The sequence below is a fragment of the Homarus americanus genome, unplaced genomic scaffold (assembly GCF_018991925.1).
Source record: "Homarus americanus isolate GMGI-L3 unplaced genomic scaffold, GMGI_Hamer_2.0 scaffold29048, whole genome shotgun sequence".
NCBI lineage: Eukaryota > Metazoa > Arthropoda > Malacostraca > Decapoda > Nephropidae > Homarus > Homarus americanus.
The window spans coordinates 170166-182580 of record NW_024752739.1 but is presented as its reverse complement, the minus strand read 5'-3'; the positions used below and the strand labels follow the sequence as shown (position 1 = coordinate 182580).

At 40.7% G+C, this 12415-nt stretch overlaps 1 protein-coding gene across 4 annotated transcripts in view; it reads right to left on the bottom strand.

The window, feature by feature from the left end:
* Positions 1-11048: 11048 nt before the first annotated feature.
* Positions 11049-12415, bottom strand: part of LOC121855183 — a 46224-nt gene continuing 44857 nt past the window's right edge. For 2 of the 4 annotated variants that reach the window (XR_006086730.1, XR_006086731.1), the window contains exon 18: positions 11733-11748. Coding sequence is in view for 1 of the 4 variants with exons in the window: in XM_042350051.1 (XP_042205985.1) it covers positions 11614-11748 (135 nt within the window). In the remaining 3 variants the exon portion in view is untranslated. Of the gene's footprint in view, positions 11749-12415 lie in introns of all 4 variants that reach the window. The other 2 variants (XM_042350051.1, XR_006086732.1) reach the window with 2 other exon arrangements.

Genomic DNA, 12415 nt, shown 5'->3' with positions numbered 1-12415 from the left:
ATACCTTACCCAGTCTTGACCTCACTCTCCTCCCAGCTTACTTACCTTCCCCCTCCCCCCTCCCAGTGTTCAACCATATGAAATCGCCAACAAATTCCTGAAATTTAAATCCAAACGCTCCACGACCCCAATTGACCTCCCAATCAAAATATACAAGGAGTTTGCAGTCGTACTTGCCACCCCCTCTGTTCCGTTATTAATGCATCCTTCAGACAAAGCAAATGCCCTAATGAATGGAAAACCGCATTTGTCACCCCTATCCCCAAGGTCACCACCCCACAGTCCCCTAACGACCTCAGGCCAGTTGCCATTACCCCCATACCCAGTCTACTTTGTGAGGACTTTGTTTTTGAGTGGGCATTTGCCAGTATCTATCAGTCAATTGATCCACAGCAATTTGGCAATATGAGGATCTCCTCTACATCACACTGCTTGGTGAGCTTTCTGGATTTTCTGCACAAAAACTTGCAGAAACGTAAGACATCACTGGCCGTTGCCCTTGTGGACTTCAGGAAAGCCTTTGACCTTGTTGATCACTGCACTGTTATCAACAAGGCTATTGCACTAGGGCTGCCCACCAACCTGGTCTCATGGCTCACTGATTTCTTGAGTGGACGTTGCCAGGCAGTGAGGCATCAGGGCTTGGTCTCTACATTCCAACACCTCACCTGCGGTGTTCCCCAGGGGACCAAGATGGGACCACTGTGCTTCCTCATCCTGATCAACGAAGCTCTATCGGACACTCCTCACAGGCGGAAGTACGTGGATGACTGCACTGTAGGGGTTTCAGTGGACAACACTGCACCAGACTACTCATCGCTACAAGGCACCCTGGACAGGCTACAGGCATGGACTACGGAGAACAAGGTCACCATCAACCACACCAAAACCGTAGTCATGCACATCAATACCGGCACCACTCCAGTGCAAGCCCCAGCAGTCACAGTGGGTGCCCATCCTCTCCAGCTGGTGCAGTCTGCCAAACTCCTGGGTGTAACTATAGACAACAAACTTGACTGGAAAGCCCATGTAAATAACACAGTCAAGGCAGCCTCGCACCGTCTCTACATGCTACGACGACTTAGGTCACTTGGGACACCCACGCCAGAGCTGAGGACCATCTACAACACCTTTATTCTCCCCAAACTTACATATGCGTCACCAGCCTGGTCATCTTCTCTCGACTCCATCCAACAATGTCAGCTAGAGAAGGTACAGAAAAGGGCCTGCAGAATCATGCTCGGCGCAGAATACTCCGGCTACACCAACGCTCTCTCCACCCTGGAAATACCATCCCTCAGTGACCTCCACCACCAAACACTGGAAAGGTTTGGCAGTGGACTACTGCACCACCCTCGTCATCGCCACCTCCTGCCACCTGCAGCCCCCCACCCAACTCGCGCAGTCCGCCACTACAACAAAATACAGCCCATAAGAGCCCGCACTGATAGATATAAGAACAGCACCATCCCATCTATTGTTAAAATAATAAACAACTCCTGATTTATGTACTGTACAGCCCTGTAAATGTATTCAATGCATATTATATCATTATGTTTATATCAAATGTAAGTCTGTATATTTTCAGCCACCGGCTGCAACTCTATTAATAAACCGTTTATTATTATTATTATTATTATTGATTATTTAGTATGCGTTATGTGTGCGTGTGTCCATTTATGCGTCACATGGTTAGGATGTATTGCTATACAGTGGGGTATGCTATAACGAACGTAATTGGTTCCAGAATCTCGTTCGTTATAGCATTCGTTCGTTATAGGATTAATCTGTTCCAGGCCCCCAAATACAACCGCTTAACACTGAAAAAATTCTGTGGAAAATGTAAAAAATACGGTACTTTATCTTACCTTAGTGTTATTCAGCATGCAGGTACCCCTAAACACTGGCACATCACTATCACTTCCACTGGGAGTCTTGGCTTTAAGGTCCTCAAACAATTGTTTAGCCTTCTCACAAATTATAGCTTCACTAATGTTACCACCTGCCATTTCTTTCTCCTTTATCCACACTAAGAGTGAATTTTCCATCTCTTCAATAACATTACACCTTGCTTTGCAAAGTCTAAAGATTCCCTTAGCCACTTGCACAGTTTTTAACTCCTCTTTATTCTTCAAAATCGTACATATAGTCGATTTAGCCATCCCATATTCATCACTAAGTTTCGCAATGCTTCTTCCATTCTCACGTTTCTTTATAATTTCTTTCTTAGTTTCAAGGGTTATTAGCTTTCTCACTCGCTTTGGACGACTCATTGTTACAATTGTATACTTGTATCACAAAATAGTTATACAAATAACGCGAATTTCCACATCAAAAGACGAAATTTCAACAATAACAGTGGTGCACTGGCTACACAATGAGACAAAGATGGCGCCTGACGCTCTTGTTGTGGGTCGCGGTACAACAATATTCATGCGCCAGGCGAAATAGTCCGGTATTCATCCGCGTTCGTTGTAGGAGTTGCGTTCGTTATAGCATTCTCAATTTTATAGGTAAAACCGTTCGTTATAGGAATATTCGTAGTAGGATCCGTTCGTTATAGCATACCCCACTGTACGCTCGCTTTCAGAGGCACCGTAAGTTAATATGGAGACCCACCCCCTAGGACAAAAGTCCCTAAGGGCAAAAGCCCCCTAGGACAAAAGTCCTTTACGGCAAAAGCCCCCTAGGACAAAAGCCCCTAGGACAAAAGCCCCCTAGGACAAAAGCCCCTAGGACAAAAGCTCCTTGAGCAGTACACAGGGCACTGAGTCAGTGAGTATCTGAGTTTCATTAGGGAAGGTTCTGGGTCAATTTATAGTCGAAGACAATTCGATTTTTGTTTCTAATGATAAGTTCAGACAAAAACGAGAACAGTACTGTAATACTGTAGTGGATTCCTCCCCTACAAACGCTTGTCGTTGAGTAGCCGACCCCGCGAATTCCCCAGTGTATGCCTCGTGGTCTACTGTAGGTCAACCAGCGCCGCCTTACATGACGGAGGTCAACTATTAAGCCACGCCTACCTCCGCTATATAAGACCTGACCTCGTGGTGACCTACCTCTCTCTTTTTCTACCAACAGCCGCAGCAAGAAACACCTCATCCTCCACTCCTGCCTGGCGGCCCTCGCTCTCGCCGGCGACTATGCCGCCCTTCAAGCTGCCTATCCCTTCTCCTAGCTACAGCCGCAGCAAGCAACACCACCTCCTCCGCCGCTGCCTGGTGGCCCTCGCTCCCGCCGGCGAGCATGGCGACCCACAAGCTGTCCTCCTCTGAGCACCCTCACCAACCAGCTCTCTCTATTCAACACTTGTAACCATGCTGCCTTCCCAGCACCAAGCTGCATTGTACATCCAATACAAAATGTATACAGAGAGCACATTGTGAGTTTCCTTTCTCCATCCCATCCTGAGTGTGAACCCAACATAACCCGTACCCCACAATACATCTCCCTACGGACACATTTCTTACTTCACTGAGATTACATCTAGTAGGTGATGTGATTCGAAAGGAAGTTATCTGAGTAAAGGGGGAAATTTCTTCTTGAGAATAAAATGAGGAAGTTAGCATCATTATTCCTCCCTCACCCACAAGCCACCCACACACCAGGTACTGAGGCCTGTGTGGGAATGCAGCCGAATCGTGGGCTTTAAAGTAAGGTCCTTGACACTAAGTCGTGTCATAAAGACACAATAATAATAATAATAAAACTAAAGTAACGTTATATCACAAGGAAATTTGAGATTAAGGCTAAGAAAATTCCTATAGATGATAGTCTTGCCATTAATCTGACAAACGCTCACCTCAAACATCCCCCCTCCCTTTAGCTCCCCCCTCCTCAAGTTCACCGACGGCTGACAGCTGTCAAATGCTCAGTCTTCCTATGAAACAAACAAAATAGTCATACAATGTACTGTAGTATAATTAAGAAATATAAAACTACTTTATAATATAACATGAATAGAACAGTTACTAACCAATTAAAAGCTTCATATATACACACTATGATATAGTATTGTGGGTTGAATTGTGGAGGACTACAGGTTGTCTAGGTAGTCATCAATTAATGCACATCACATCAAGTGGAGATGATGGCTGCTCTAATGGCAATGTTTAGCACCAATGGGCTGTCGAAGGTACTGGTGTGGCAAACAAGTCAGGGAATGGGCTGGTGCATTAGCTGATGTGGTGGAGCTGCTGCGGCCACTTGGTACTGGGAGGGAAACCTTGTAAACTGAGTTAAGGCGGACTTCCTTGCCTTGTGCTCTTTGTTTCTGTAGATATCCTCAAAAACTGTAACCTTCGTCCCAGGTTTGGATACACATTTATTAACTTCCTGGACCAGCTGGTCAGCAAGTGTTAAGATGTGATTAAGTTACTACCATGGTCAGCTAGCACAGTTCAATTTCTGTAACATCATCCTCTTGCTCTCTCTGTCTCTGTTATCTCCACTAAATTCTGCATAAACATTTCCTCTCCAAATAACTTAAGGAGCTCAATGGCATAATTTTCTAGTAAATCCTTGAACCCAACATTTAAGCTTAGGTTGAAAGTCATGGACATGCCCCATCAACCGGACCTTCCAAACACCATATTTTGTTTTTTGTAAAATCATACAAAGCACTCTTGATATTGTTTATTGTGTGAAGGATGTTGTAATCATGCCAAAAACTATGAATCAGTACAGTAGAGTATGAAGTTCGATCCCTCATTAGCATCTAGTAACTATGTAAGTGTTCTCATCACATGATAAATCTTCAACATTGCATGTCACCCTGATCCACTGGTTGGATAAAGGAGGTTTTGGATGGTGTTTCTATCATGCTAACATAGGGGTGCTGTCATTCAGGTGCAAATGGTGTCCTGGGTAATAATCAAGGGGGAAAAAGTCCCCAAAAGTAATGTTATATACTGACTCAAGACAGAATCACTGCATCTTGAAGAAGAAACAATGAAAAATCCGTCTTCAAAAATGTTTTGCCATTAGCCAAACCTTTTTATTTCATTGCCAGAAAACCTTTTAAAGACTGGTACTCTGGAAAAGATGCACAAGAAAAGCTTTACACATCAATTCACCCTCAGGAATACCACATAGCAGAAGTGGGTTAGCCTATCTTTCCCTCCCTTTAAGATTGAAGCAGTCTTCTCTTCTTTAAATAGTATGTACGAGGTCTGTCCATAAAAACCGAACTTTTTAAATAGCGCGCCAACGAGCCGGCGCAGTATGCTTGCGATGGGAGCACTGTGTAGCGGTGACCTTAACCTTTAGTCTAACACTAGCCACATCAATTAGTCATCGAGTTACATGTGCTAGAGTGAACGTGTGTTTAGTGCACTTGGTGATTTGTTACAAGTTGAACAATAAAGGATCTTGAAGAGCAACGTATTTGCGTGAAATTCTGTTTCAAATTGGGAAAACTTTTAAGGAGACTTTTCAAATGTTGCAACGGGCTTATGGGGAGGAATGTTTGAGCCGTACACAATGTCACGTGTGGTACCAGCGTTTCAAAAGGGGAAGAACATCCACCGAAGACGATCCCAAATCTGGACGTCAGAGTCGCTCAAATGTGGAGGTGATGTTGATCGTCTTTTTTGATTGGAAGGGCATCGTTCATCAAGAGTTTGTTCCACGAGGTCAGACAGTCAATATAGAGTTTTACTTGGAGGTCCTGAAGCGTTTGAGGGAGGCAGTGCGAAGGAAGAGACCTGAGGCGTGGACAAACAAGACCTGGATGCTGCACCATGACAATGCACCTGCTCACGCATCGCTCCTTATCCGTGACTTTTTGGCGAAGCACGAGACGACTATTGTCCCCCAGCCGCCCTACTCTCCGAATTTGGCCCCTGCGGACTTTTTTTTTCCTAAAGTTGAAATCCACCCTGAAAGGTCGCCGATTTCAAACGATAGGAGAGATAGAAGAAAATTTGCTACGAGACCTGCACACCATCCCGCAAAAAGCGTTCCAGAACTGGAAAAAAACGTTGGGAGCGGTGTATCAACAGTGGAGGGGAGTACTTTGAAGGAGACAAGTCTGATTAAGTTGTAAGTAAAGCAATAAATTTGTTTTTTAAAAAGTTCGGTTTCTTTTTGGACAGTCCTCGTATGGCTGAGCAGGTGCTTCAATAAAAACCATTCCATCTACATTAAACAATGTATGCACTGTGTATCCATTAAAAGAAGGTGATTTTGTTTTTGCTCTACTGTATTGTTTTCATATTCTATTCATAATAAATACAGTATACTGTACAGAATACCATATACTGTACAGTACTGTATTACTGTACTATTAAGGTTAATTATAAGTAATTAATTGTTGATGCACATGTAACTACACTCCCAATATCTGATATCTAAAGATTACTATTACTTTTCTAACGCTTTAATTCCCTGGGAGCATTGCAATTTGTTGACGAGAAGTTCTGAGTACTTGCCAACATAATTATGTTTAATAACTTTTATTCCTCACATCGCTTAGTATAAATGAGTAAACCTTTTCACATATACAGTATCAATAAAACATGATTCCAATACTGACAGGAGCCAGTTATGCTCAGTAATGTACTGCCAACATGCATAAAGAGAATGACCGACTGTTCAAACGGCTAACGAGCTGCATTGGGGTGGAAGAGAAGTCACCCCATGGCACCATTTCACCCATAAAATTTTAGTTCTCTTGGTGTATTTCATGATTATTTTCTTTAAATCAACACTACACTGCATTATATATTGTCAATATGTAAAACATATTTCAAAGTGACCAATAATTTGCTTGGAAACACAGAAAAAAAGCGTTTAGTTGAAGAGAGTCTCAAGCAAGATGTTACCTCCAGTGAAAACAGAGAGAGACTAACGCCTGTTTGCTGTGTTAAGAGGCTGGATGCCGCGCATTAAACTCGTCACTTTACCTTCAATTATGTTCAATAATTGTTAAAATGACTAAAAAATTGAATATTCAACTTTTAAAATTATTGAATAGTATAAACTTCTTGATATTTACTAAAATAGTTAGGAATTAAAGCCCTAGAACCGATTAATGTATTGGCGGACTGATACTAAAGCTGGTTGCCCGGCCAGTGCAAGCGAAAACATGTTGAGGTCGGTTCATAAGAAATTCGTTAACCGAATTTTTGTTCGTTAACCGAATTGAAGATCCTTATGGAAGACAGGCAGATATATAACATATATTAACGAGGATACTGTACATGTACAGTTTTCTTTTTTAAGGCCCACAATCCTGGAATTCGGTGGTCATAATTATATTGTAGTTGCATATTTACATCATGCCAGTCAAATGAAAGACTCTGTAGTGGTTTTCTCCCCTACAAACGCTGTTTGTCGCTGAGTAGCCGACCCCACCAATTCCCCAGTGTATGCCTCGTGGTCTAGGTCAACCAGCGCCGCCAAACAACACATACCCCACAACTCTCTCCTTAGAACAAAGCCTGAATAATCGTGCATTGCATTTAATTAAAATATATCATACCTCTTACACATAACTGCAAATAGATACTGGTACAGGTGTATAAAGAACTAATGAAAACTGGAGGGGAGGCACCATTAAAAAAGGAGGGGGGGGGGGGCACGGCCCTCTGGTGCCCATCCATGAGAACATCCCTGACTGTTACCCAATCTGTCACCACAGCAGCAGGTCACAGGGCACATACATGTTAGGGCGTTGGATGAAAATGCTCTCACCTGACTGACAAATGACACCTTTGAGTACCATCTTTTTAGGGGCTACAGTTGAATCAGTATTTCAGGAAATTAGCTAGTTCAAGTCATGCATGTTTGTGATTTTTGGAAAGCCCATACATTAGTTAACTGTGGGAGGACTTTTGCTGGCAACTGCACACAAAATAATATACAGGCATACCCCGAACTTTCGTTGATACCATAGAGATCTGATGATCGTGAGAGGAGCGGCAGAGCTCTTTTAATTTGGCGGGCGGTGGCATGGCGCAAATTCTTGACACAAGAGAATTCTGCGTGCTGCTTCTGACTCATTCCCACTTATCTGCACTTGCTTACACTTATCACATGTCTTCAACTTCGTGTTTTTTAGTTATTTCCGACTTCGTGTTATGCAATCATGCCTAAACGTCCCAGTGATCGTTCCTCTTATGCTAGGAGCAGCTTCATGTGATATGATAAGGTGTAATAAAAGTGATGATGGACCAGCAAAGATTGGTAAAGACTTGTTTTTGTTATTTCTAACTTAGTGTGGCCGGTTCCCAACCTTCTGAATTTGTTATATTCTTATAGGATTAATTGCTTCGATAATCGCTGATTCACTAACCAACGACTTATCAAGGTCTCTATATGCGTCAGTTATCGAGGTATGCCCGTATACTGTATCAGTAAATGTGAGGAATAAATATAAATAATATTATACAGTACTAATAAATAAAATAAAATAAAAATACTGAATCGGCATTTGGCAACCATTTTACTACACACGAGACAGCGAACTGCTGAGATCCCACGCGATTCCTCCCCTACCCCGCTCTGTGTGCTAATTCTGGCACACAAAAAATGTTTATTCCCGTTATGTTTTTGACCTTATGATGATTATTTTTCTTTTTACACATTCTGTATTGTGTGCGCATGTAACAAAGTAAAAAATTTAAGAAAATTACGCATATCTACCTAAAATCATGAGTTGAAAATAACCTTAACATAATGCTGGCGTCCTCTCTCTCGCACTGGTTCCATGTATATCTCCTAGGCATTTGTGCTGGTAAAGTTTTTCTTTACTGGCACTAAGAGAAAAATCATTGGCAGTACTGTACTTGTGGTGGTGAGTGAGAAAAAATAAAAGCATATACAGTACTGTACTGTATGAACTTTGGAAGAAAATGTCAAGATATTGGACTTACTATGGGGTGGCATATCCAACTCTGAAGTTGTGCTTCAGTTACCTTAATATAAAAAAGGGGTTACATGTATACATACAGGGGACCCAAATTTGCACTTACATGGGGATCCCAGGAATGTAACCCTCACGTACTCTGAGACCACGCTGTACAGGGTCCCCAACCTACGAACGCCCGCCGATACAACGGGGTTAAACTTGAAATTTACAGTATTTTATTGAACTGATGACTTATTTTTTACTTTCATTTACTGTATTTTGTCAATCTATTTCTTCTTTTCTCTTAAATTAAGTGACTTTAGGACTTAGACTATGATATAGTGGGATTTTAAACATTGTTCAGTAAGTATGGTATGTACACACAGTAAAAAAAAAAAGTACCGCATGGATTATGTGCGAAACAATATGACACCACAGATAAGGGACAGTGGAATATGCGTATTGGTCCTGTATTATGGTGGTAGCCCTGCTGTCCTTGCCTGAGGGTGTCCTTACATATCTGTTGCTAACGACATATCCTGCCGTATATATATGCAGTAGTTGATGGTATAACTGAACATGAACACTTCAGGTGATGTATGGATCATTACGAAGGTCAGCAGACCTCCCTGTGCAACACTTTTTTACTGTGTCATATCATGTGTTCCGACTTACGTACAAATCCGATTTAAGAACGTCCTCACGAAAGGAACCCGTTTTTAACCCGAGGACCCCCTGTACTGTAATAATGTACAATGATCTACTGTGATTTAAAAATAAAGAAATAATAATATAAAACTATAAAATAAGAAAGATAGGGAGTGAGAAGTTAATTCAGTGTGGGTGAGTAGGTAGGAAAGGTGGGTTGCTGGCTGGACTGAGAGGAAAATTTCTCCTTCCGGTCCCACAACCCCTTTAAAACAACAATATGCAATTTCACCATTCAGTAATTCCCATATTATTTAGGTTCATTTGGTGCTGGGCTGAAAAAATATTATTGTAAATTAATCAGTTTTCCCCCTCCAAAAAGATCCTATACTTAACCCCAAATGACTAGCCAACTGACCAGCCAGGGAGGGAGCTGTTTATGATTACATAAACAGTACTACAGTATAGAACTAATTTTTGTTCACAATTTATATGTTACTTTTTTGTGTGTATTATGTACGATATTTAGTTTTTAATATAGTCTTGAGTTACCAAATTATATTTTATATACCAAATCCTCTACTGAACCCCTCTTCAAATATCTCAAATACTGTATTCAAATATAGTACAGTACAGTATTATGATACAATGCTATAATGCAGTGGTTCCAAAACTTTTTCTCTTGACCAAACTTTTAAACAACTTTACACCTTGTCCTGGGACAGTATTTATATTATTATCAAGATCAACTAACTCGTAATTATTTTATCCATGTATCTCGTGCATATGGGGAAGATTGAAATACTGTACAGTATACTGTACTACTAAAAAATTATTGTTACACAAATATATTGAAAATTTTTTGATAAAGAAAAAGACATTAGCTTCATAGCTATAAGTTTTTCACATTGCCCCCCACCCCCTACTGTACCAACCTCTGCCCCCCGGTTTGGGAATCTTTGCTCTACAGTCGACCCTCGTTAATTCGGACCCCTTTAATCCGGATTTTGGATAAATCGGACGAAATCTGAACTGTCCATATCAAATTTCTGGTTCTGGGATTGTCCCAGTTGCAATTTCAAATTCTGTCACAACTAAGAAATAACAAAGTCCCTGGTGCATTCTAAGATTAAGAGAAAACGGACGACTCAGGCGTCCTGAAGTGAGAGAAAACGGACTCCTATGATGGGGCACTCAAATAAACATACACATAGCTGTATAATGCAATATTAACCCCTAAATCGGTTAATTCGGACAATCAGCTAAAACGGACACCCTTCCCCCCCTATTAGTCCGTTTTAACGAGGGTCGACTAATGTGACTTAGAAATATATAAAATATAACATACAACTACAGTATGTAATTTCACCACGATTCCCATATTATTTTGGCTCACTTGGTGGTAGTTTAATAAAAAAGCCGTTTTTTTTTCTAAAAAAAAGTTTTTGTGATATAGCTCGAATGCAACGATCAGCAATGCTACCTAGGTATGTTAATTCCTAGCCAATTCACCAGGCCAACATACAGGCAATTAAAACATCTAATAATTGCTTAATAAGTAATATTAGGAGGACACGTCATAATAATACAGGTACAGTATAATAAAAAAAACCCACATAACCCAAGATAAGTTATCAAACCCCACTAAACCCAAGGTAAGTTATCATGCCATATCATGTATTAAATTCTTGGTGATCTGTTAACATAGATGTACAGCTGACCAGCAAGGGAAGGAGCTGTGTATGTAAAATATAATTACTTCTTGGATAATATTTTTGTGTTACTGTATTTCTTGATGAACTGTATGTGTGATATTTAGTTACCAAACTACATTAATATAACAATAAAATCCAGTATTATGGCAATTTATCTGGACTAGAAATACAGGATTCATATAATACCGAAAACTTTTCTTTACCTAACTGGCTCCTCACCAATTATTTCAGTATAGAGAGGTAATAGCTACTGTACTGTATTTAGCAATAAACCATATGCCTTTTTGACATGGTTAATGAGAGAGCAATTAATGGATGGACTTTCCTGCAGGCCACTCAGTACAATCCATTGGTCATAGATATTACTGTTTACATAACCATATAATGAATATAATTTTATATCATTCGACTATTAGTAAGGTAATTGTGTGGATAAAATTCCTTAGAGAGTGATGGCTTTTGCAGATTAATTTTCTGTGACTGCAGCAGTCTCTCTTTGTATAAGAACTGTAATTCCATTATCAAGTATCCCTGAAAAATAAGAAATACAATATATTAAAGCAATTACTGTAAACGCCATTTTATACCTGAGGGTATGAGATGATATTCTGTTAATTTGAGCACTACTAGGAAAAGCCTACTATGCACAGGGAGCTCTGACTTGTCTTGTGGCAGGCTCTTATGATATGAACAAAAGTACTGTAAATGGCTACAGAACAGCTCCTTGCCCTCTAAACCAAGGTTGAATGAAAGCTTCACACATATTGCTCAATGGTTGTATAAAATAAGTAATAATTCAAGTTCATTGGGAGAAACTACATACTTGGTAGGTTCAATTGCAACTTGGAAACCTGAACAGCCATAAAAAGTGATTTCATACTCTGATGTGCATTTTTCAGCTGATAAGGAATCCCACAAAGGTGGGAGGGAGGGGAAACCAAGTGACGTGTTCATGGCCATTTCTAAATTAAAGTTTGAAGTATGAATTCCCATTTTAAGACAGATGGGAAGAAGTAAGTACAGTTGGGTCTCACATTACGCGGTTAATGTAACCCGGAGGGTACCGCGGAAAGTGAGGAACGCGTAAAGTGAACAACATAACATATGGGATTAATTGAAATGGAGTCCAGGCCGATCCCCAAACTCCACTTTTTGACGACACACAACTATGTTGTAGTAAAAATATTATCTTAACTTT